The sequence below is a fragment of the Myripristis murdjan genome, chromosome 20, assembly GCF_902150065.1.
Source record: "Myripristis murdjan chromosome 20, fMyrMur1.1, whole genome shotgun sequence".
NCBI classification, from domain to species: domain Eukaryota; kingdom Metazoa; phylum Chordata; class Actinopteri; order Holocentriformes; family Holocentridae; genus Myripristis; species Myripristis murdjan.
In genome coordinates, this window is record NC_043999.1 from 831,796 (window position 1) to 854,724 (window position 22,929).

General features: G+C 47.3%; 1 protein-coding gene across 1 annotated transcript in view; it reads right to left on the reverse strand.

Moving 5' to 3' along the window:
* Window positions 1–461: 461 nt before the first annotated feature.
* Window positions 462–22,929, reverse strand: part of LOC115379169 (5'-AMP-activated protein kinase subunit gamma-2-like) — a 64,981-nt gene continuing 42,513 nt past the window's right edge. The window contains exons 6-18 of the mRNA XM_030079889.1: window positions 17,613–17,661; window positions 13,785–13,894; window positions 10,835–10,916; window positions 10,386–10,444; window positions 9,038–9,083; window positions 8,818–8,872; window positions 7,084–7,210; window positions 4,919–5,084; window positions 4,080–4,117; window positions 3,158–3,304; window positions 2,867–2,960; window positions 1,271–1,587; window positions 462–671 (exon numbers count right to left, since the gene is read on the reverse strand). Coding sequence (XP_029935749.1) covers window positions 462–671; window positions 1,271–1,587; window positions 2,867–2,960; window positions 3,158–3,304; window positions 4,080–4,117; window positions 4,919–5,084; window positions 7,084–7,210; window positions 8,818–8,872; window positions 9,038–9,083; window positions 10,386–10,444; window positions 10,835–10,916; window positions 13,785–13,894; window positions 17,613–17,661 — 1,500 coding nt within the window. The remainder of the gene's footprint in view (window positions 672–1,270; window positions 1,588–2,866; window positions 2,961–3,157; window positions 3,305–4,079; window positions 4,118–4,918; window positions 5,085–7,083; window positions 7,211–8,817; window positions 8,873–9,037; window positions 9,084–10,385; window positions 10,445–10,834; window positions 10,917–13,784; window positions 13,895–17,612; window positions 17,662–22,929) is intronic.

The following is a 22,929-nucleotide window of genomic DNA, read 5'->3' on the forward strand; positions in this document are numbered from 1 at the left end:
ACACTTTCTTCACTCCAGTTTTCCATCAGCCCAGTAAAGTCCTCCACATGAGGTTCCCTGAAGGCAGCAGCACTGTTGAAATGGATGAATTTGGGGGGAAATAGTCCCAAAGCGGGGAAACGTTTTGCTTTCCACAGCCAATCATCAGCTGTGTGCTTTCTGAGAGTTGAGGACTTTGAACATTATAAGGCGGCTGCTTCAACCACAAACTCACATTTGGATTCTGTTGTGAAATCTGCAGGACCTCCAGATGATTTGCTCAGTGGTGCGTTGAGGTTTAAATGTGCTGCACAAGGCTCATGAAACCCACTCCCACAGCGGGACATTTCACACCCGGCTGAAAATGTGGCCCTTCCTCTGGATTTCTTGGACAGTTGACTTTTTGGGGCGACACGGGGTCTGAAGAACGCTGAAAACTAAAAGATCCTCTGAGAGAAAACCATCTGAGGTCCCTGATTGGCTCAAAGCCCCCCTCGGTCTTCCAGCTGGAACAAAACCACGGCCGCCGACCAATCGCAGCTCGGCGTCAGTCCCACATTTCTTGTCTGCCGGCCAATGAAAACGGACTCTCGGAGCCTCCTGGCCAATCCCATGTCAGCCTGCAGGTCTGCTGGCCCCGCCCCTTCCTGTTCCTCAGTCTCCTCCCCCCGTGGCGAGCGGCTCCACTCGACCTCGGCGAATCGACAAAGTCCAGATAAAACGCCTGACGCAGCCGTCACTCCGCCTCCTTCTCTCCTCCTCCTTCCTCTCCCACCACCTCCTCCTCCTCCTTTTCCTCCTCTCCGCCCCTGATTCCCTCCTGGGCTTCATCTCCCCCCTCCTTCTCCTCCTCCTTCTCCTCCTCCTCAGCTCCTCCCTCCTTCGCCTCTACCTCCTCCTCTTGCTCAGCTCCTTTGCAGCCCTCCTCTTCCTCTGCCTCCTCCCCTCCTTCCTTGTCTCCTTCTCCACTTATTTCTCCTCCCTCTTTCCCTTCCTCCTCCTTTTCCTCCTCCTCCTCCTCTTTGTCTTCCTCCCTTCCTTCTACATCCTCCTCCTCTCCCCCTGTCTCACTCTCCAGCTGAAGCTCCACGTCTTCCTGGCTCACCACAGACAGCTCAGTCTGAGCATCTGTCTCTCTCTCTGTCTCAGTCTGTGCATCTGTCTCTCTCTCTGTCTCAGTCTGTGCATCTGTCTCTCTCTCTGTCTCAGTCTGAGCATCTGTCTCTCTATCCGTCTCTCTCTGTGTTTCTGCATCTGTCTCTCCCTCTTTCTGTCCATCTGTCTCTCTCACGCTGTCTGTCACTTCAGCGTCTGTCTCGCTCTCTGATTGTGGCGCCTCAACACCGTCTCTCTCTCCTTCAGTCCCTTCAGTCTCTGCCTGTCTCTCTGCCTGTCCATCTGTCTCTCTCTCTTGCGCAGCGTCCATCTCTAGGGCGATACCCGTCTCACCCAGCCCACAGCCCGTCTCTCTCTCTGGTTCTGCCCCTGTCTCTCTGCCTGTCTCCAGGTCATCGTCGTCGGGGCCGGGTTGTCCTCCTGCTGCTGTCTCTCCTTCAGCTGAGTCCAGAGCCTCGGGCTGACTGGGAAGACTGTCCTTCCTACCGAGACCTGCACATGGAGAGACAGACAGACAGACAGACAGACAGACAGAGAGAAAGACAGAGAGAGAGAGAGAGAGACAGAGAGGAAGAGACTTGGTGAGAGGTTGTAATATTACATCTCCAAAAACACGTTCCACATAAGACCTGCTGAGCAGAACTGAGCCCGAGTTCCCTCCGAATTACATCTGAAAAAAGAGCCATCAAAATCTAAAACCACCTGACCCTCAGCTCAGACCCAAAACCACCTGAACCTCAGAACCTCAGCACAGACCCCAAACCACCTGAACCTCAGCACAGACCCCAAACCACCTGAACCTCAGCACAGACCCCAAACCACCTGAACCCAGAACCTCAGCACAGACCCCAAACCACCTGAACCTCAGCACAGACCCCAAACCACCTGAACCCAGAACCTCAGCACAGACCCCAAACCACCTGAACCTCAGCACAGACCCCAAACCACCTGAACCCCAGAACCTCAGCACAGACCCCAAACCATCTGTCCCCAGAACCTCAGCACAGACCCCAAACCACCTGACCTCACAACCTCAGCACAGACCCCAAACCATCTGAACCTCAGCACAGACCCCAAACCACCTGAACCTCAGAACCACAGCACAGACCCCAAACCACCTGAACCTCAGAACCTCAGCACAGACCCCAAACCACCTGAACCCAGAACCTCAGCACAGACCCCAAACCATCTGTCCCCAGAACCTCAGCTCAGACCCCAAACCACCTGACCACAGAACCTCAGCACAGACCCCAAACCACTTGACCCTTAGAACCTCAGCACAGACCCCAAACCACCTGACCCCAGAACCTCAGCACAGACCCCAAACCATCTGTCCCCAGAACCTCAGCACAGACCCCAAACCACCTGACCTCAGAATCTCAGCACAGACCCCAAACCACCTGACCTCAGAACCTCAGCACAGACCCCAAACCACCTGAACCTCAGCACAGACCCCAAACCACCAGACCCTTAGAACCTCAGCACAGACCCCAAACCACCTGACCCTCAGAACCTCAGCACAGACCCAAAACCACCTGACCCCAGAACCTCAGCACAGACCCCAAACCACCTGACCTCAGAACCTCAGCACAGACCCCAAACCACCTGAACCTCAGCACAGACCCCAAACCACTTGACCCTTAGAGCCTCAGCACAGACCCCAAACCACCTGACCAGCTGGAGACTCAGCGGACACAGTCTGGCTCAGGACAGTCTCAAAATACAACCATAAAACAGACTTGTGTGTGTGTGTGTGTGTGTGTGTGTGTACCTGCAGGAGTTAAGACCAGTGCTTGCAGAATGTCAGATAGGGAGACGATACCAACGATACGAGATTCATCATCAACCACAACCAACCTGTGGACCTGGAGAGAGAGAGAGAGAGAGAGAGAGAGAGACAGAGAGGGAGAGAGAGAGAGAGGGAGAGAGAGAGAGACACTGGGTCAGTCTGGTGACCTCATGAGTTTTCCTCTGGCGCCACCCTCAGGCCAAAATGTATGAACCTCATTCTCCTGCTATGTGTGTGTGTGTGCGTGCGTGCGTGTGTGTGTGTGTGTGTTACCTCGGCCTTCACAATGCGGTCCACGATAGTTTCCAGTGTTTCCAGTTTGTTGCACTTCATGACTCCCTCAAAGTACTGGGAGCGATGCCTGAGAGCCTGAGTGACCGTCACATCCAGGTTGTTGTAGGTCTTCTCTGCTGCCAGGTTCTGAAGTGAGAGAGAGAGAGAGGGAGGGAGAGAGAGAGGGAGAGAGAGAGAGAGAGAGAGAGAGAGAGAGGGCATCAAACTTCTTTGTGCTTTTAACTGTTTGTGGTCCTTCTAATAAATACACACAATGCTCTCAACAAACAGCGAAGAGGAGGACGGAGGTGGAGGAGAGGACGAACATTTAGAGGAAGGAGCCGAAAGAAAGGAGAAAAGGAGAAAAACAAGAGGGGGGAGATTCAGAAGAAGGAGAAGGAGAGGAAGAAAATGGAGAAGGAGAAAGGACAAGATGGAGAGGAAGAAAATGTTTAAGAAAAAGAAGAAAAGAAGGAGGAAGGGGAGGAGATGGAAAGGAAGAAGAAGGCATACAGGAATAAGGGATAGAAGAGGAGTGAAAGGAAAAAGAAGGGCAAAGAGGAAAGGGAGGAGAAGAAAACAAGAGGGAGAAGGAGGAGAGGAGGAAGATGAAAAAAGAAGAAAAAGAACAAGAAGAAGAAGAAGAGGAGCAAGCAGAACAATATTTCAGTGACCACAAAGATGGAGATTGAGGTCTCGGTGCAGTACACCTTCTTCATTGATTACATTATCTGCAGTCATAATTTAATTTATTTCAGTAAAAACAAAAAGCCCCAAATGTCTCACACACAGCAGTGCTCACACCTGAACTTCATACTTGTTCCCAACCTTATTTTTGACCTTACTTATAAGTGAAATATTCCTTTAAAGAGGGAGAGAGAATTCTGGTCAAATGTGTCGTGGCAAAAAGGCGTTTACTCACAATGACGTCGAACTTGGAGTAGATATCCACCACTTTACCTGCACGCACACACACACACACACACACACACGCATCGAGAGTGAGAAGATGGAAAGTCAACTTAAAAATGTTGAAATGTCAGTCTCTGCCTTCCACCCCTCCTTCCCTCCCTCCATCCTGCTATCTCTCCTTCTGTCCTCTGGATGGAGGTCAGCTGTGACTGAAGATTCTTGAGGACGTTTCACTTCTCGTCCAAGAAGCTTCTTCAGGTCTGACAGACAGGTGGGGAGCAGCTACGAGACCCAGGAAGAACTCCAACAGTGCGACTGATGAAGAAAGGAAGAATGAACGCAACAACGTCACCATCTGAAAGACCTGAAAGAAAAGGGGCACTCCTTCTAGGACCATAACGTTCACACCTTTGGACAGGGGGGACAGGTGCTTTGAAAGAGGACCAAAGGGAGTGATCTATGTTAATATGGAGAAATCATCTCTCCACAGAGGAGGAGGAGGTCCCAGACTCCATCTATCTTATACCTACTACACTGTCTGGTCATCCCTTCACAGGAAGTTGAACCTTGACTCTTGACCTCTTATAGCCCTAACACCCACCAGGTGACCCTATCAACCACTGTCCCAACAGGGAGGAGCTCTAATGATCCAGTGGTATCAGTGACCTGGAGAACGTCCCTGCAGGTTAAACAGCCGGGACGTCCCACCAGTCTGTCAGAGCTGAAGAAGCTTCTCGGACGAGAGGAGAAACGTCCTCAAGAATCTCCCAAACAGTCCAGCCGACCTCCGTTCACCTCCACGTGGAGAACCAGGACCTGCAGGACTGAGAACCTCCACAGGCGTCTCACCGTTGTGGTCGACGACAGGCAGGGCGGAGACGCGGCGGTGCGTGAAGACGGACAGCGCGGTGATGAGCGGCGTGTCGGGGTGGATGTAGGCGATGTTGGAGTACGTGCCGACTGCCAGCTCCTCCAGGGTCTGCTTCATGAAGGCCGGCTTGGGCATCTCACACACCTGACAGACACACACACACACACACACACACACACACACACACACACACACACACAAAACACCCTTACATCAATGCACAGTAATGACAATAATAATATTGTAATATAATAATATTCACTACCATCTGTATATTTCACATCTCATATCTCATTTTCTTAGGTTAGCCCTTATTGTATATTTTTAGTTTTTAGTCTTCATACTCTTTATTGTATATATTTAGCCTTTATTCTATTTTATTTAACTTTATTATATGTTTCTCCTGAACACCAGAATTTCCCTGTTTGGGATCAATAAAGTATATCTATCTATCCATCTATCTATCTATCTATCTATCTATCTATCTAATAAAAAAATGATCACATGAGCAGCGGTAAAAGTACAAACTGAACTACATTCTAAGTGATACTGAATTTAACATTAATAGTGCAAGTGTATAAAAACACAAGAAAATAAAAGGTCCACTAGAGGGCAGTGTGGCTCTATTTTTCAACCATGTCCTACTGTATGCCAAATTAAAACATAATGAAAACATAATGAAATACTCTCTTTTCTCAGAGCCCCATTCAAGTTATTCAAGTTATAAACAAACTCACAAGATCTTTCATGAGTGTTTGCATTGTATCACAAGTGCCCTGGACAACTTTATTTTCTTTTTTTTTTTTTCTTTTTTTTTTTTCTTTTTTGGTTGTTTTTTTGTTTTTAGGGATATTGTATTTGGGAAAAACTAAAGACTAACTTCAACCATGGTGGACAAGTCTGCTGTCATCTATTCCCATCTAATCTAATTTAATCTAAGATGAGAGAAGTCAAAGAAGTTAAAGTTAAGATTTAGATAAAATGAGGTAAGATATACAAAGATAATCTGGTATTCTATATGTAGATTTACAAACAGTGGTAGAAACGTTAGATCTTCTTATATGTTAAAACCTTACACTACACTAAGAAGAAAGTAGGTAAGATGTAGGGTACTTGGAAAAGTGTCAGGTAATAGGGTAATAGTGTAGGGCACTAGGAAGAGTTAGTACGGTAGGAAGGATGCAGAGAATTGGGAGGGGTTACCATGGTTAGGATGGTAGGAAGGGTATAATGCACTAAGAAGGGTTAGGATGGTAGAAAGGGAGTAGTGTACTACGAAGGGTGTAGGGTAGTAGGAAGGGTTTTTGTGGCGGAAGGATGTAGGATAACAGGGAGGATGTCGGGTAGTAAGTGGGGTTAGGACAGCAGGAAGGGTGTACGGCACTAGGAGGGGTTAGGGCAGTAGGAAGGGTGTAGAGAACTAGAAAAGATTAGGGTGGTAGGAAGGGTGTAGGGTACTAGAACAGAAGGGAGAGTGTAGGACACTAGGAGGGGTTAGGGCAGTAGATAGGGTGTACGGTACTAGGAGAGTTTACGGTGGTAGGATGGGTATAGGGTACTGGGAGAGGTTAGGGTGGTAGGAAGGGTATAGGGTACTAGGACAGTAGAAAGGGCCTGGGGTTTTAGGAAGGATAAGGGTGATAGGAAGGGTGTAGGGTAGTAGGAGAGGTTGGGGTGGTAGGAAGGGTGTAGGGTGCCAGGAGGGGTTAGGGTAGTAGCAAGTGTGTAGGGTAGTAGGAGGGATTAGGGTGGTAGGAAGGGTGTAGGGTAGTAGGAGGGGTTAGTGTGGTAAGAAGGTTGTAGGGTACTATAACAGAAGAAAGGGCGTAGGGTAGTATGAAGAATAAGGGTGATATGAAGGGTGTAGGGTACTAGAACAGTGGGAAGGGTGAAAGGTAGTAGGAGAGGTTAGGGTGGTAGGAAGGGTGTAGGGTACTAGAACAGTGGGAAGGGTGAAAGGTAGTAGGAGTGGTTAGGGTGGTAGGAAGGGTGTAGGGTTCTAGAACAGTGTTAAGGGTGTAGGGTAGTAGGAGGGGTTAGGGTGGTAGGAAGGGTGTAGGGTACTAGAACAGTGGGAAGGTGAAAGGTAGTAGGAGGGGTTAGGGTGGTAGGAAGGGTGTTGGGTACTGGTATGCAAACTTACAAAGAGCTGCAGGAACTTGAGTATCCTCTTGTGCGTCAGGATGTAGAGGGCGTTTCCGCTGACCGGGTCAATGACAGGAAGTCGATGGATTTTGTTCTTTATCAACGAATAGACGGCTTCAAATATACTGAGGAAAGATGAGACAGTAAGTTCACTGAGAGTCAACGGAAAGTACCATCAAAACAATCAGAATCAGTATCAGACAACTTTATTTATCCCCTAGGGGCAATTGGGTTTAGCGGTGTACCCAGAATATGCATAAAAAGAAGAAAAAGAAGAAACAGACATAACAGAACCATACCAGGCAGGGACAGTCAGTATATGGCATAGATACACACAGGCACTTAATAATGGACCATAAATAAGTTAAAAATAAATCAATACATGATACATCAAAACAACTGACAACATATCCACTGTGTCCTGTGGACCACTGGTAACACGGTGCATAATACTTTGTTAAAGATAATAATCCATGAGTCTTTGGTTTGGTCACCCTGTAGGCTTAATATGGTTGACGAAAGTGCCACTGCATGGTGACACCGTGCCAGTGCTACCGCAGAAAATACTTCCATTTTTTGAAAGCCAGGAAACTGGAAGGAGCGTTCAAACAAACGTGTGCTGTTGTTCATCCTTCAAAATATTTTTTTCATCTCTACATGGTGATGTTTTCTGGTCTGTATCTGCTTCGTTCACGTTGGAGAGGCACTGGAGCTGTGTGGTAAAAACTCTCGCACTGCTACAGCTTCACCACAACGTGGCTGCTCTGTATCGACTCCTTCTGAAACCAACGAGAGCAGAGGTTCCTCGCCTCCTCCCCTCTCTCCTTCTTCTCTCCTCATCTCAGCTCCTCTGTTCCATCAGGACAAGTGTAACTCATGTCCTCTCTGCCCTCCTCATTTTCTCGTCAGTATATTTTCAGCAGGTAATAAATTATTCAGTGATTTTAGCAGTAGAAGACTGCAGGGCCAAACTCCAGCGCTATAAAAATACCACCTGCCATCACGAGATTCGCTAAAAACTGGATTCAAGAAGGTCTTCTGGACACTGGCCAAGCAGGCACCAGGACCTTGCTGCTGTCATTTTTGGATTTCAGGGGTTTCTCACTGACCTTGAGACTCTTTGCCATTTCTGTCTCTTGTTCTGGGAGCTGTATCTTTCCCTGTAACTCCTATATCAGTCCATGATCATGTTGTTGTCTTTATTGTCTTTATTGTCATAAAAAACGGCTGCCGTGTTGACGAGTCTCGATCCACCTGGAGCTAAGTACTCAGCAGCTTGCTATGGACCTAATAGATATGGCACTATTCATTTTACAAGATCAGCTTGTACCTCCTTGTTTTGGGTTTTGGAATTCAGAATCAAGAAGAGTTGCTGGAGTTTATTATATCGACTGTTGGAACTGATTCCACTGATTACAAACACTTGGAAATCAGAACGAGGGCTGATTCCAAAATTTATGGAGTCAAACCGCCCGGGAAGTGACATCACGTTGACGCCATAATCACTTCTGAGCTGTGATTGCAGATAAAAAAGCAGAAAAAAGCAGTTTGTAAGAATGTATGAAAACAAAATTTAAGGTGGTATACAAACAGGCTGAGTTAAATATGAGATTTATGTGATGTGGTTATTTTTATGCCTTGCTGCCTCCCCTTTTTTTACTCCTTTTTGCTGCCTCTCTCTCTCTCTCTCTCTCTCTCTCACACACACACACACACACACACACACACATACCTGGCGTCAGGTGAGATGTGGACTAGAGGCTTAAAGGTCTCCTGGAGGTAGAGCTCTGTAAACACATACATACAGTGTGGTGTTATTCATATTAGTCATGTTAGTAACAGCAGCTCATGTTGTCACTGCTGCTGATGCTGCTGATGTTGCTACGGCGACAGTATCACTGACAATGACGACGTAATTTAAAGAAAATAAATATCTGTCATTCTGTGTTTACCTCTCCACGTCTCGATCTTGTGTTCCTCCAACTCATAGATCTGGACCTGACACACACACACACACACACACACACATACACACACACACACACACACACACACACACACACACACACACTTCTTAAAGTGGGTCTGACATAATATCTGTTATGTACTGTTGTGTTTCTACTAATAATAATGATGATGATTGGTTGGCTAGCGTGCTAACATTAGCCTACAACACAAGGCAGTTAGCTTGATAACATTAACCTGCAACACAAGGCACCTAGCGTGCTAACATTAGCCTACAACACGAGGCAGCTAGCGTGCTAACATTAGCCTACAACACATGGCAGCTAGCTTGCTAACATTAGCCTACAACACAAGGCAACTAGCTTGCTAACATTAGCCTACAACATGAGGCAGCTAGCGTGCTAACATTAGCCTACAACACGAGGTGGCTAGCTTGCTAACATTAGCCTACAACGCGAGGCAGCTAGCGTGCTAACATTTGCCTACAACACGAGGCAGCTAGCGTGCTAACATTAGCCTAAAAACATGGCAGCTAGCTTGCTAATATTAGCCTACAACACGAGGCAACTAGCGTGCTAATGTTAGCCTACAACACGAGACAGCTAGTGTGCTAACATTAGCCTACAACACAAGGCAGCTAGCGTGCTAACATTAGCCTACAACACACATCAGGTACGCTGATGAGGTCACAGCTTCACGACGCGGCGTTAGTCAGGTATAATCGACTGTGTTAACTGACCAATCAGGGTCAAGTATTCAACACAGCCATGTAACAACCAAAAAACAAAATCCAGCGTTTCCGTTAGCAGACAAAACCGACTCACAACGTCCAAGAGTTCCCTTCACAGTTTATTCAAATTGGTGCTGAAACGATCAGCTGATTTATTGATTAGACTGATCAGAAAAATCTTTTTGTAGCCTGCATGTGGCTAGCTTGCTAGCAATCGGAGTGTGACGCAGCTCGATTTGGTCGTCATGGCGACGAGCGGCTGAGTCGGAAACCGGCGCGTGAGTCGCCCTGCCTGCGTTCTCTGTTTCCTCCTCTCTGCAGACGCCCTCTGCATAATCTCACACGTTCTGTGCAAGATTATGATTGGCTAATCAGGGCTCGGAGTGAAACCATGGCGACGGCGAGGATTACAGCTCGCTGATCTCTCAACCTGCAGATTTCTCAGCTTATTGTGGATTAATGTTTGGTTCATTTTTCTCCTCATTACAGCAGATCATGACGCTACTGGCCTTCACCTTCGCTTCATGTCACAGTGAGTGTGTGTGTGTGTGAGTGTGTGTGTGTGTGTGTGTGTGTGTGTGTGTGTGTGTGTGTGTGTGTACTACCATGGGGGATTTATAATATCTGGTCAAAATGTTGATGAAATCTGTGATGGTCAACATTCCTGGAGAGTAAGAAAGAGAGAAAGATATTAAATACCGCCACACACACACACACACACACACACACACACACAGGCTTACTGTGTCTCTCACAAAGACTTTGTCCTTCCTGTTCCAGAAACTTTCTCCTGTGTGTGTGTGTGTGTGTGTGTGTGTGTGTGTGTGTGTGTGTGAGTCTCTGAATGAAGTGTTTGTGACCGCTAAATATAGACACATCTCTCTCACTTTCTCTCTTTTGTAATATTGGAACAGCCTGAGGCCTGAGCCAGAGAATGCAATAAAATGCACACACACACACACACACACACAAACACACACACACACACACACACACACACACACACACACACACACACACACACACACACACTCACTCACAGAGCCAGTCTTACCCACAAAGCTCTGCTTCTTGCTCTCCCAGAGTGGAGCGGCTCTGACTCCGTTCGCCACGAGAGCGAAGAAAGCTTTCTTCACCTGAAACACAACAGCATCATGAGTCGCACTGCTCGTGTGTTTATTACCGTCCTGCCAACCTCCCATGACAAGCAGCCATCACTAACACCATGGCAACCATGAGTAACGCCCTAGCAACCACCTACTAAGACCTTAGCAACCACTTATGATTGCCCTGCCACCAATTGCAATACCCTAGCAACCACCTACTAAGACCTTAGCAACCATTTATGATTGCCCTGCCACGACTCGCAATACCCTAGCAACCACCTACTAAGACCTTAGGAACCACTTACGATTGGCCTGCCACCACTCGCAATACCCTAGCAACCACTTACTAAGACCTTAGCAACCACTCTTAAGTGCCCTGCCACCACTCACAATACCCTAGCAACCACCTACTAAGACCTTAGCAACCACTTATGATTGCCCTGCCACCAATTGCAATACCCTAGCAACCACCTACTAAGACCTTAGCAACCATTTATGATTGCCCTGTCACGACTCGCAATACCCTAGCAACCACCTACTAAGACCTTAGCAACCACTTATGATTGCCCTGCCACCACTCGCAATACCCTAGCAACCACCTTGGGCTACAATCTGGCATATTTACATCTACTGCGGTACATGTTCATTAATGTGCATTGTCCTGACTTCTAAATAAATAAATAAATAAAATAAATACCTACTAAGACCTTAGCAACCACTTATGATTGCTCTGCCACCACTTGCAATACCCTAGCAACCACCTACTAAGACCTTAGCAACCACTTACGATTGGCCTGCCACCACTCGCAATACCCTTGCAACCACCTACTAAGACCTTAGCAACCACTTATGATTGCCCTGCCACCACTCGCAATACCCTAGCAACCACCTACTAAGACCTTAGCAACCACTTATGATTGCCCTGCTACCACTCGCAATACCCTAGCAACCACCTACTAAGACCTTAGCAACCACTTATGATTGCCCTGCCACCACTCGCAATACCCTAGCAACCACCTACTAAGACCTTAGGAACCACTTACGATTGGCCTGCCACCACTCGCAATACCCTAGCAACCACTTACTAAGACCTTAGCAACCACTCTTAAGTGCCCTGCCACCACTCACAATACCCTAGCAACCACCTACTAAGACCTTAGCAACCACTTATGATTGCCCTGCCACCACTCGCAATACCCTAGCAACCACCTACTAAGACCTTAGGAACCACTTACGATTGGCCTGCCACCACTCGCAATACCCTAGCAACCACTTACTAAGACCTTAGCAACCACTCTTACGTGCCCTGCTACCACTCACAATACCCTAGCAACCACCTACTAAGACCTTAGCAACCACTTATGATTGCCCTGCCACCACTTGCAATACCCTAGCAACCACCTACTAAGACCTTAGCAACCACTTGTGATTGCTTAGCAACCACTAGTAACACCCTATCAATCACTTACACACACTTTAGTGACCACTTGTGATTGCCTGGTAAAAGCTGAACAGCCACCACAGTGTTTGTTCAGCAGGCACCTGCAACACCCTGGTGACCACCTGTCCACACCTTAGCACCGCTACTTGTGACTGCCAAGCAACCGCTAGTAACACACTAGAAACTAACCTGGCAACCACAGACAGAATCTCACAACTACTAACAACACCATGGCAACCACCTGCTAAAGGCATGTTCAGCGAGTTTTTAATGCGCTGCAGTTGTGCAAACACTGACGGCACCTTAGCAACCACCACAACACCCTAGCAACCACTGAGTGCTCCTCCAGCGGTAGTTAACCAGCCCGTAGCAGGAATGAGAGGGAAGTTGCTGCTGACTGCAGGTGAGCCTCAGGCCTCAGGTGACCTGACTGGCCAGCAGGTGGAGCCACTGGTTCATCGCAGGAGATCAGAGGAGACGGGAGCCCTAACCCGGCCCTGCACTTCCTGCTCGCTCGGATTCCCTCAGCGAGTCGCCGCCATCGGATTCATGATGAGAGCAGATAGACAGCTCTCTGTCTTGTCTGTCTCTATAGCAGTGAACTGTCTCTCTCTTTCCAACACACACTGAATGATTAATGAGCACAATAAGACCTTTTGTTAGTAAAAGAAAAAAAAACTATCCTGGATGCCATAAAATATGTATGATGAGTGTGTGTGTGTGTGTGTGTGTGTGTGTGTGTGTGTGTGGTTTCAGGGGCCTTACAGAGGCATGGATTACATCTCTTCCCTTTGCTCTCTGTCTGTCTTCCTGTCTTTCTCTCTCTCTCATTCTGCTTCACCCTTTTTCTCCAAAGTCTTTCTGAGTTTTTTTTTTTTTAACAGAAAAATAAATCAACAGGCTTGTGTCACTTTCATACAAAGCCTTGAAACCTGAGCAAATTCACGATTTTTTTTCAAAACATATTTAAAAATTTAATTACAAGAAAGTCAGCATGAAAAAAACATTTTGAAAATAAATACCAAGACAACTACCAATGGAAAAGCCACAACAGTACAATAAATAAATAAAAAATGATTAATTAAATTTTTAATATATATTGAGAATAATCTTTTGTTTCACTTTTTTCAATTTTCACATAATTTTTGGTAATTTTTAATTTTCTTTTTTTTTTCTTTATTTTTTTCCCCCTCAATTTACTGGTCATTTTCTTTTTATTATTATTATTATTATTATTATTATTATTATTATTTTATTATTTTTTTTTTTTACTAATTTCTTTACTCATCACCTTTTTTCACGAGCTTCTGACAGACATCAAAGTGAACTTCAGGTTTCACAGGGTTAAATGCTTGTGAAAGATGTCTGAGTGCATTTGGATGCCTTTAACAAGCATTTAAAACACACACACACACACACACACACACACACACACACACACACACACACACACCTACCTGCAGTGTGGTGTCAAACACAACCAGTTTGGAGCTCGTGGGAATGATGTCATAACACTTATGGGACTTCATGAAGCGCGTGTAGATGTCTCTCTCTGACTCCTCTGAGGCTGGAGAGACAGACAGGGAGAGAGAGACAGACAGAGAGAGAGAGAGACAGAGAGAGAGATAGAGACAGACAGGGAGAGAGAGACAGAGATAGAGACAGACAAGAGAGATAGAGACAGACAGGGAGAGAGAGACAGACAGAGAGAGAGAGACAGACAGAGAGATAGAGACAGACAGAGAGAGATAGAGACAGACAGAGAGAGATAGAGACAGACAGAGAGAGAGAGAGACAGAGATAGAGACAGACAGAGAGATAGAGACAGACAGGGAGAGACAGAGAGAGAGAGACAGAGAGAGAGAGAGAGACAGACAGAGAGATAGAGACAGACAGAGAGAGATAGAGACAGACAGAGAGAGAGAGAGACAGAGATAGAGACAGACAGAGAGATAGAGACAGACAGGGAGAGAGAGAGAGAGACAGGGTTGGTTTGGTGTTGTTTCTCTCTAATACTTCTTTCTAACTAAAGCAGGATATTGGTAGGTTGGTTTCTGGACACCACGGTAACCATGGTAACCATAACAGGTGGAAGTAACTAATCACATTTCCTGTATTAACCGTGGTAACCGTGGTAACCATGCACCCGGGGGCAGAGGGGAGTCACTTGCTCGGCCCTCAGATTATCAGAGCAGCACTGAGAGAAAACTCATGTGGAAACACAGCAAGATTATGTGTGTGTGTGTGTGTGTGTGTGTGTGTGTGTGTGTGTGCGCACCAGTGTGTGTGCCTAATCTCTAAGGGCCGGTTGCCACGGTGATTTTGACGCTCTGATCAGCTGAGCTTTTTCCCTGAGCCGTCTGTCGCCGTGACAACAGGGCAGCTGGTTGTCCTGCGGTTGTCAAGCAGCCATCCAGATGCTCAACATCTGGGACAGATGTTAGATAGACAGGACCACACCCTACCTGGGGGGAGGTGTGTGTATGTGTGTGTGTGTGTGTGTCAGTCTCCTGGTTCATACTGTCATCTCTGTACCATCACGCCCTGCCAACACAACACCAAACAAACCAAACAGCACTTCCTGTGAGCTGGCGGCGGTGCCTTCCACTCGTTAGCATTTTGCTAGTGGAGTCCAATGTGAAGACGATTAGCATCACGGCGTAGCGGCACAGTGGCGGTTGTCTGTGGCTCGGTGAGCGCGGTGTGCTGACAGGTAAACGCCTCGTGGTCCACAGCGAACAGCCGACGCATTAAACACTGAAAAACGACGATGGAAGAGGGACTTCACCTTTGTTACGTTGATGAAGTTTTACTTTTAAAGAAGAAGAAGTACTGCTGAAAATTGGGACTGGCTCATTTGAAAGGTACTGAGAGGAAAAGTGACTGAGTTTCTTTTCAGATTAAGAGCCCTCTCTTCCACCCGGCTCAAAGCGAGTGTCCTGGGTCGAGTTCAGACCAAAACATGCGGCTCCTCTGACAGGATCTGAGCCACGGGACACACGGAGGTGAAAATGGTATCCAACTTCTTGGACCTGATCTCACAGCCCGTGCAGAACAGCACCAAACACGACTCCAGGGCCATCTCCCCGTGCAGCGCCCCCTTGTGGAAACAGCAGAATGTCTGGTGTCCCTCTGAGCTCCATGGGCTCAGCTGCAGTGTTGCTGCGCTGCTGAAAGTGACTGAGCAGCAAACAGCAGCTCTGAGGTCAGTGCTGCAGGTCTCTCTGCTGTCTGAAGCTCATCATCAGACAGTGATGGTGGCCTCCATAGGGGGCGCCGGCGAGCGTCCGCTCTGCTTGTCCCACACACAGGGCAGGGACGCTGCTTCACCTCAGGGAGCTCAGATGGAGTCCTGATCTGCTCGGGAGCTTTCACTCCGTCTCCTTCCTTCTTACCTGGAGAATCCTCCATTAGAACAGCAGCCCACCAAGGTGAGACACACCTGGCTGTTAGAGGGGACGGGAGACGGCCTCTGATTGGTTCACTGCATGCTACGCCCAAAACACAGCCAGGACTCATGAGGAGACTCAGGACAAGCCTTTAGAGCCTGGAGCCTGGAGCTAACAGCCTTTAGTCCAGCAGCAGAGACTCTGCAGAGCAGGAGCTTCAAAAGTGCAAAGCTCAAAGTAGACTGTTTAAACTGTAAATTTGGAAATAACAAAAAATAAAGAGCACTGACAAACGAAAGCATGCAGCATGAGTACATGTGAGGAGGCACATCCACCCCTGGGTGCCAGTAACACGGAGGTGAATGGGACGGGCTACGGAGCAGTAAAGCTCTGCAGAAACTGGCCTCACCATCCTGTGTTTGGCTGTGTGCTGATGCACTTTAACTTCCTCATGTTGCTTTCAGTTCTTTTCGATCCGTTAAGCCGCCGCATGTGGAGGAAATGTAAAGGTTATGCATCGCTCTCTGTCTCTGTGGCCTACATGGCACCAAGAATAGCTCCACTGCCGATAGCTGCCTAGTTACAGCCTGTGTGTGTGTGTGTGTGTGTGTGTGTGTGTGTGTGTGTGTGTGTGTGTGTGTGTGTGTGTGTGTGTGTGTGTGTGTGTGTGTGTGTGCAGGCACTATAGCATGTAGCCTATGTTAAAAGGAGATTCCACCATGAAATATTTACAGGCCTGCTCCAGTTCAGCCAGTATCTAATGCAGACTGGACCTCTTTCTTCCATGCGATGGCATTTTAGAGATTAAAGTGGTAAATCTGCAGGAAAAAACTCACAACTCACTGAGAAAAAAACTTGAAAAAGTCTCAAATCTACAAGAAATAATTCTGAGATTGTAAAGTCATATATTTATGAGAAATTAAATTCCCGAATTCATGTCAAGTCACAAATTTACAAGAAAAAAACAGTTTGTCCTCCTCCTGTGGGATCCAGTCTGAAGGAAATCCTGCTGGTCTGAGTCCAGAACCCCAACCTCCTCCTCAGCATCTGGACTCTGAAGAGACGTTGCTGTGACTTGGGCCGATTCAGAAGAAAACAATCTGCTGATTCTGGGCTCAGATCAGCAGGATCTCCTTGTTCCTGAATCCCATGTCAGAGTAGAATCTGCTGAGGGGATCAGCTGCAGGCCTGAGACACGGCCAGCAGGGGGCAGCACAGGTGGAGCCTTCAGAAGTAGACGAAAGAGATGTAAATTATAAGAAAAAATATTTTTTTCAAGGTTTTTTTTCCTCATAAATTTGCGAGCTGTTTCTCATAAATTTACTTACTTTAATCCAGAAGATTCTGAGTTTTTTTTTCTTGAAATATAACAAGCCCCTCCTCCTTTTTTTCATCCACAGTGGCCCTGATTCACTGTTGTAATTTACTTTATTATCACTAATGTTCAGGTGATTTTATTGCCGATTTACTCATCATTTTTTCCTCATGAAACAGTTTGGATGTCAGACTTGAACTCTGGAAAATGGTGGTGAGATTAAACCAGAGAGAAGAAAATGTTCACATGATCCCTCACACATCTTCTGCATTCCAACAGTTTCTAGTGAAATTAAACTGAGGACCCCTGGATGACCCTCAGGGACCCCTGGGGGCCCCCGGACCCCACTTTGAACCCCCGTGGGCTGGTTTACGCTGAATCGGGGGCAACAATGCTCTGCAAAGTACTGAGCAGCAGATTTCTCTCTGAGAGGCGGACAGTGTGAGCGGACCGAGAGACTCCAGAGGCTCTGAGCTGTGCTGACGCTGCTGCTGCAGTTCCTGCTTCCTGCCAGCAGGGGGGGCGCTACACCTCACAGGGTAGTTAGCTCAGGCAGCTGGAACATGGGAGTTCTCTCTTACCGGCATCGTCCGGCTCTTGTTGCTCCGACATGCCGTCTGCAGCCGCAACCTGGAACAACAACAACAACATCATCATCAGCATCGTCATCATCATCATCATCATCATCATCATCATCATCATCGTCGTCATCATCATCAGCATCATCATCATCAGCATCATCATCATCATCATCATCATCATCGTTGAGCAGCTGGCTCATTCTGGCACAATCAGCCAACAGAATCCTTTGAAAAGTCAGCGGTCGCGCTCGTCGAGGCTTTTTACTTTATTTTTTCTGCATTTTGGTAACAAAAACGTTTTTGGTCCCACAAAACTTCGTCATCATGAACCATCACATCACGCCACGCCATCCCACGCCACGCCACGCCACGCCGCGCCGCGCCGCGCCGCGCCACGCCACGCCACGCCACGCCACGCCACGCCACGCCACGCCACGCCACGCTGCACCATGCCACAAATTATATATAATATACAATTACATGCATAATTACTATTATTATTATTAACACAGATGACTGAATAATATTCCTAACCCTGACATTCAAGTTTTGATGTGCAGATTTATCTCAAACCAAAAAATTACATTTTTGTTATTGATCACCATCCAAAACTGGAAATATAAATAATTTTGTGTTGGAATATTAATTTTTTTTTTTTTTTTTTAATTTGCTGGACCGACTGCAGACTTTAATTTCCATTGATTGAATGGAGATCGCAAATGTTTGCCAACTTATTTGAGATAACAGACAAAACAACAAACAAGACAAGACGGAGAACATGAGACAAACATAATCCATCAAAAGAGGAGGAGGAGGGGGTTCACGTGTAAAATAAGTAAATAATAATGATAATTCAATGACATCAGTTCAGTCGTGTGTTTGCTTGATCATTCGTTTGCTTCTTGTTGTTTTTTTTGTTTGCTTGTTTGGTTCTTCACTGGCTTCTCTCTGCCTTCACTGCACCGCGTGTCTTGATTCATTCGTTTGTTTGTTTGTTTGTTTGTTTGTTGGTTCTTGGTCCAGGCTTCGTGGATGCGTCTCCCCGCGCTGCCTGGCCTGAGGGGGGCGCTGTAACTGCAGCTCTTCACTGAGACACAGCAGGAGGACACGTCTCACGTCTCACATTCAGACGAGACAGATCCAAACCTCCTCAGGTTACGATTTAATCCCAACTCTGATAATCTGTCCAGGACGAGACTGGGCTCGACGTACATGACCCGCCCGGCCGGCGAGGCGGCGGCGGCGGTCTCACCTGCGTCACCTGGTCCTGTCCTGTCCTGTCCGCAGCAAACTGTCAGTCAAGAACAAAATACAACCAGAAAAGATTCTTTCTAAAAAATCAACGCAAAACGACGCATGTCCTTCTCATCTTGAAAGATTAATCTGAGGCGAACACCTGGACAGACACCTGGAGGGACACCTGGACAGACACCTGGACAGACACCTGGACGGACACCTGGACGGACACCTGCCGTCTGACCACGTCTCCAAAAGCCAAAACACAACAGAGTCAAAACTCGTCTCTGATTGGACGAAGAGCGCGGCTTCAGGAGGACGAGCCTCAGAGTCCAAAACATCGACACAGAGAGCAGGTACAATGTAGCAATCAGTCAACCTGTCTGTCTGACACAGAGACAGACAGGCAGAGGGAGAGACAGAGACAGGCAGACAGACAAACAGGCAGGCAGACAGACAGGCAGGTGCTGACTTGGGAACAATCTCCTATCAATAAACTGATTTTCTTTGATGTCATCAGGCCTGATCAGCTGACCTGAGATCAGGAGCCGGACACCAGCGATCGATCACGTTATCGATACCTGCTGCGCTCATTAGTGTGTGTGTGTGTGTGTGTGTGTGTGTGTGTGTGTGTGTGTGTGTGTGTGTGTGTGTGTGTGATGACTGGCTCCGCCGGTCACACGGTGTTCAGGTCTGATCCGGTGACGTAACGCCGTTTCGCTGATAAATCCCGCAGATTTCGAGTCAAACTGATGGAATCGAACAGATGAAATGAATTGATCACCAACCTGAGAGCCGCCGTCCATCAGCCCCTCCCTCCCCGCCTGTCTCTCTCTCTCCCTGTCTGTCTGTCTGTCTGTCTCTCCCTGTCTGTCTCTCCTCCTGCTGTCGGCCTCTCTCCTCCGGCAGGTCGGCTCCTCGCGGCTCCTCCTGCGGGCCGGACGCGCCTCTCGTGCGGGGCTGCGCGCGGGACGGCCCGGTGGGTCGCTGTCAGGTTAGCGCGAGCCGCGGCCGCCGGAGCCGCCAGCGTCAAGGTGGACCGTCAAATACACGTCACTTCCGCTTACACTTTCAGAATAAAAACCCAAGCGCCGAACATTTCCAATAAATGAATGAACAACGAATGAATGTTTTTTTTTTTTTTTTGCACTTTAACTCTTTAGTACCTGACAGAATTCACTGTCTTGTTAAAAAATATCATGACCCACAAAATACCAAAATATGCATAAGGTCTACAACAAAATCACCAGGAAAATAAAGCAACATTTTCTTGTCTAGATTAGCCATAAAAAAGAGCAACAAAAACTGAGAAAGCTACACTCGAAAAAATTATATTGCTATTGTTAAGATTACATTACAAGAAAATGTCAAGATTAAAAAAAGAGAAAGCAAATATGACCGTAATATTACATAAGATAAATGAAAACAAGAGATCAGCATTAAGAAGACAGTCAAGTCAAAACGTTGCAGAAATATTTTATTTTCAGAGATATCACCGAATGTGGTCATTGCAGTTTTTCATCCGTTTGGTTGCTCCGTATAATTAAACTATTGTTTTGTTTTATTTTAATTTGAAGGTTAAACTGGTGTAACTTCCGGTCTTCCTCTGCTTCTTCCTGCGCGCTTGACGCTCCTGACATCCACCAGCGGAAACCTCCGGCGTGCAGCCGAACCCAGCCGAAGGTAAGATCTGGTTTAACCAGGCGACCAGTCTGAGTGTCTGTCTCACACGCACGCACGCACGCACGCACGCGCACGCACGCACGCACGCACATACCACATCTCTCTCTCTCACACACACACACACACACACACACACACCTCCTCCCTGTGATGGAGCACCACAGAGGCTTTCGTAACGCCCCTCAGGCGGCCATGTTGGAGGTCTTCAGCTGCCTGTGTGCTGACTGAACGCATCACCAGATCACCACCTGCTAAAGACGCAGTGTGTTAATATCACTAACGATGTAAGGGCTGCCTTGGTGGATAATAATTAACCGCTGACAGACTCAGGCCGGAGGAGAGCCAGACTCCTGCCAGAGTGAGCGCTGTGAAAGGTTGTTGGACGTCATTTTTCCTCTGATGATCAAATGACGTGAGTCTGATCTGTTTGTGCAGATCTGAGGTCAGTGTGACGTCAGTGCTGCTGCGGCGTCTTCAGTCTACAGTCTACAGTCGTCCTGTAGATGTTTAAAAAAAGGGATTTTTACCGACCTGTGGTGTTTGACCGTTTCCTCTGTGTCGTCAGCGGCTACGATTTTGTAGCAGCAGCATTGCTTTACCTCGCATGAAACTCTGAAATTAAGTGGTAAGATTAACGTTTTTAAAACTCCACAAAAAAGTATAGTTCCCCCAAACTAAAACTAAAGCAACAGAAACCAGAGCGGGCGAGTGTTTACAGCCGACATGCAACGCTACAACGTTACAGCTGTTACAGTGTTTCATTACATCATTACACCTGTTACAGTGTTTCATTACATCATTACACCTGTTACAGTGTTTCATTACATCATTACACCTGTTAGTGTTTCATTACATCATTACACCTGTTACAGTGTTTCATTACATCATTACACCTGTTACAACATTACATTACAACGTTACACCTGATACAACATTACATTACAACGTTACATCCGTTACAGTGTTACAATGTTACACCTGTTACAACATAACATTACAATGTTACACCTGATACAACATTACATTACAACATTACACCTGTTACAACATTACATTTCAATGTTACAGGTGTTACAACATTGCAGCGTTACATCAGTTACGTTCCTATCCAGCCGTTAAAAAGTGGCGAGCTCGTGCCGTGTGTCTGGTAGCTCCTCATTTCGTCTCTTCTCCTGAGACGAGGAGTTTAGTCGTTGGTCTGAGGAATGTTTTCTTCTCCAGACTCACAATCCAAAGCAAAAGTTAGATTTGGAGACGAGTCTGTCGTTAGCAACAGGGAGAACGCTGATTCAGTGAGCTGTCGTCAGCTGCTAGCTAACGTTAGCGTAACAGGAGCAAAATCGCCTGCTGGTGATAATCAGCTGTTAGTTTGACAGCTGCATGATGATACAGATATGATGTAATGACAGTTCTGTTGTAGTAAATGATACACTGCTCTCGACCAATCAGATTGCTTGAGCAGAACCCTCTGTACAAAACATTTTGGGCTTACTGAATGTATCTAAAGTGACAGAGGTGTGCAGCAGCATGACGGGGACTGCCCACTGTCTGAGGGTCTGCCATCCCAGAAACAAACACCTTTTAATCTCAAACCCCGACAGCCTGAAGATGGCTCGGGTTACCCTCACCCCGACACCCCCACTCTGAAAACACACCCTCTGGAGCTGTGGGAGTGCAGCGACGGCCGGCCCTGCCCCAATCTCTGATGTCCAACTCTCACTGACACTGGAAATGTGTCTGCGACTGTGAAATTGTGAAACGTGGTTTGGTGTCGGGGCAGAGACACTCTGCCTGTTCGGGACAAACCCCTGCAGATTCAGCACCACGGACCGGGCCGGCAGCCGCTGAACTACAGCGCTGTCCTGCCAGCCCTTCACAGGACGTCCAGCCATTCACCCTTGACCTCTCGTGACCCAAACAGCCGCCGTTCTCTCCTGGCACCAGGCGACTCCACCAGCTTTGATGATGGTCGTCCCAACAGGGAGGAGCTCTGATGATCCAGTGGTACCAGTGACCTGGAGAACGCCCCCACAGGTTAAACAGCCGGGACGTCCCACCAGTCTGTCAGAGCTGAAGAATCTTCTTGGACGAGAAGAGAAATGTCCTGAAGAATCTCCAAACAGTCCAGCTGACCTCCGTTCACCTCCATGTGGAGAACCAGGACCTGCAGGACTGAGAACCTCCACAGACGTTCCCCTGTGACACGTGTTGTCGTCTTGGATGTTCAGCTCTCCACTCCTCACCAGATTGTTGGCTAACCTTCGTGGTAGTGCACCTTGGCTCGTTGATTTTTTGGAAGTCTCTAGCTTGTTCCAGTCTTGTTGCCTGATATTGTTTGTTCTGTTTTTTCTAGTCATCCGTTCCTGTTTTTTTTCTCTGCCACCACTTTTGTGGACCC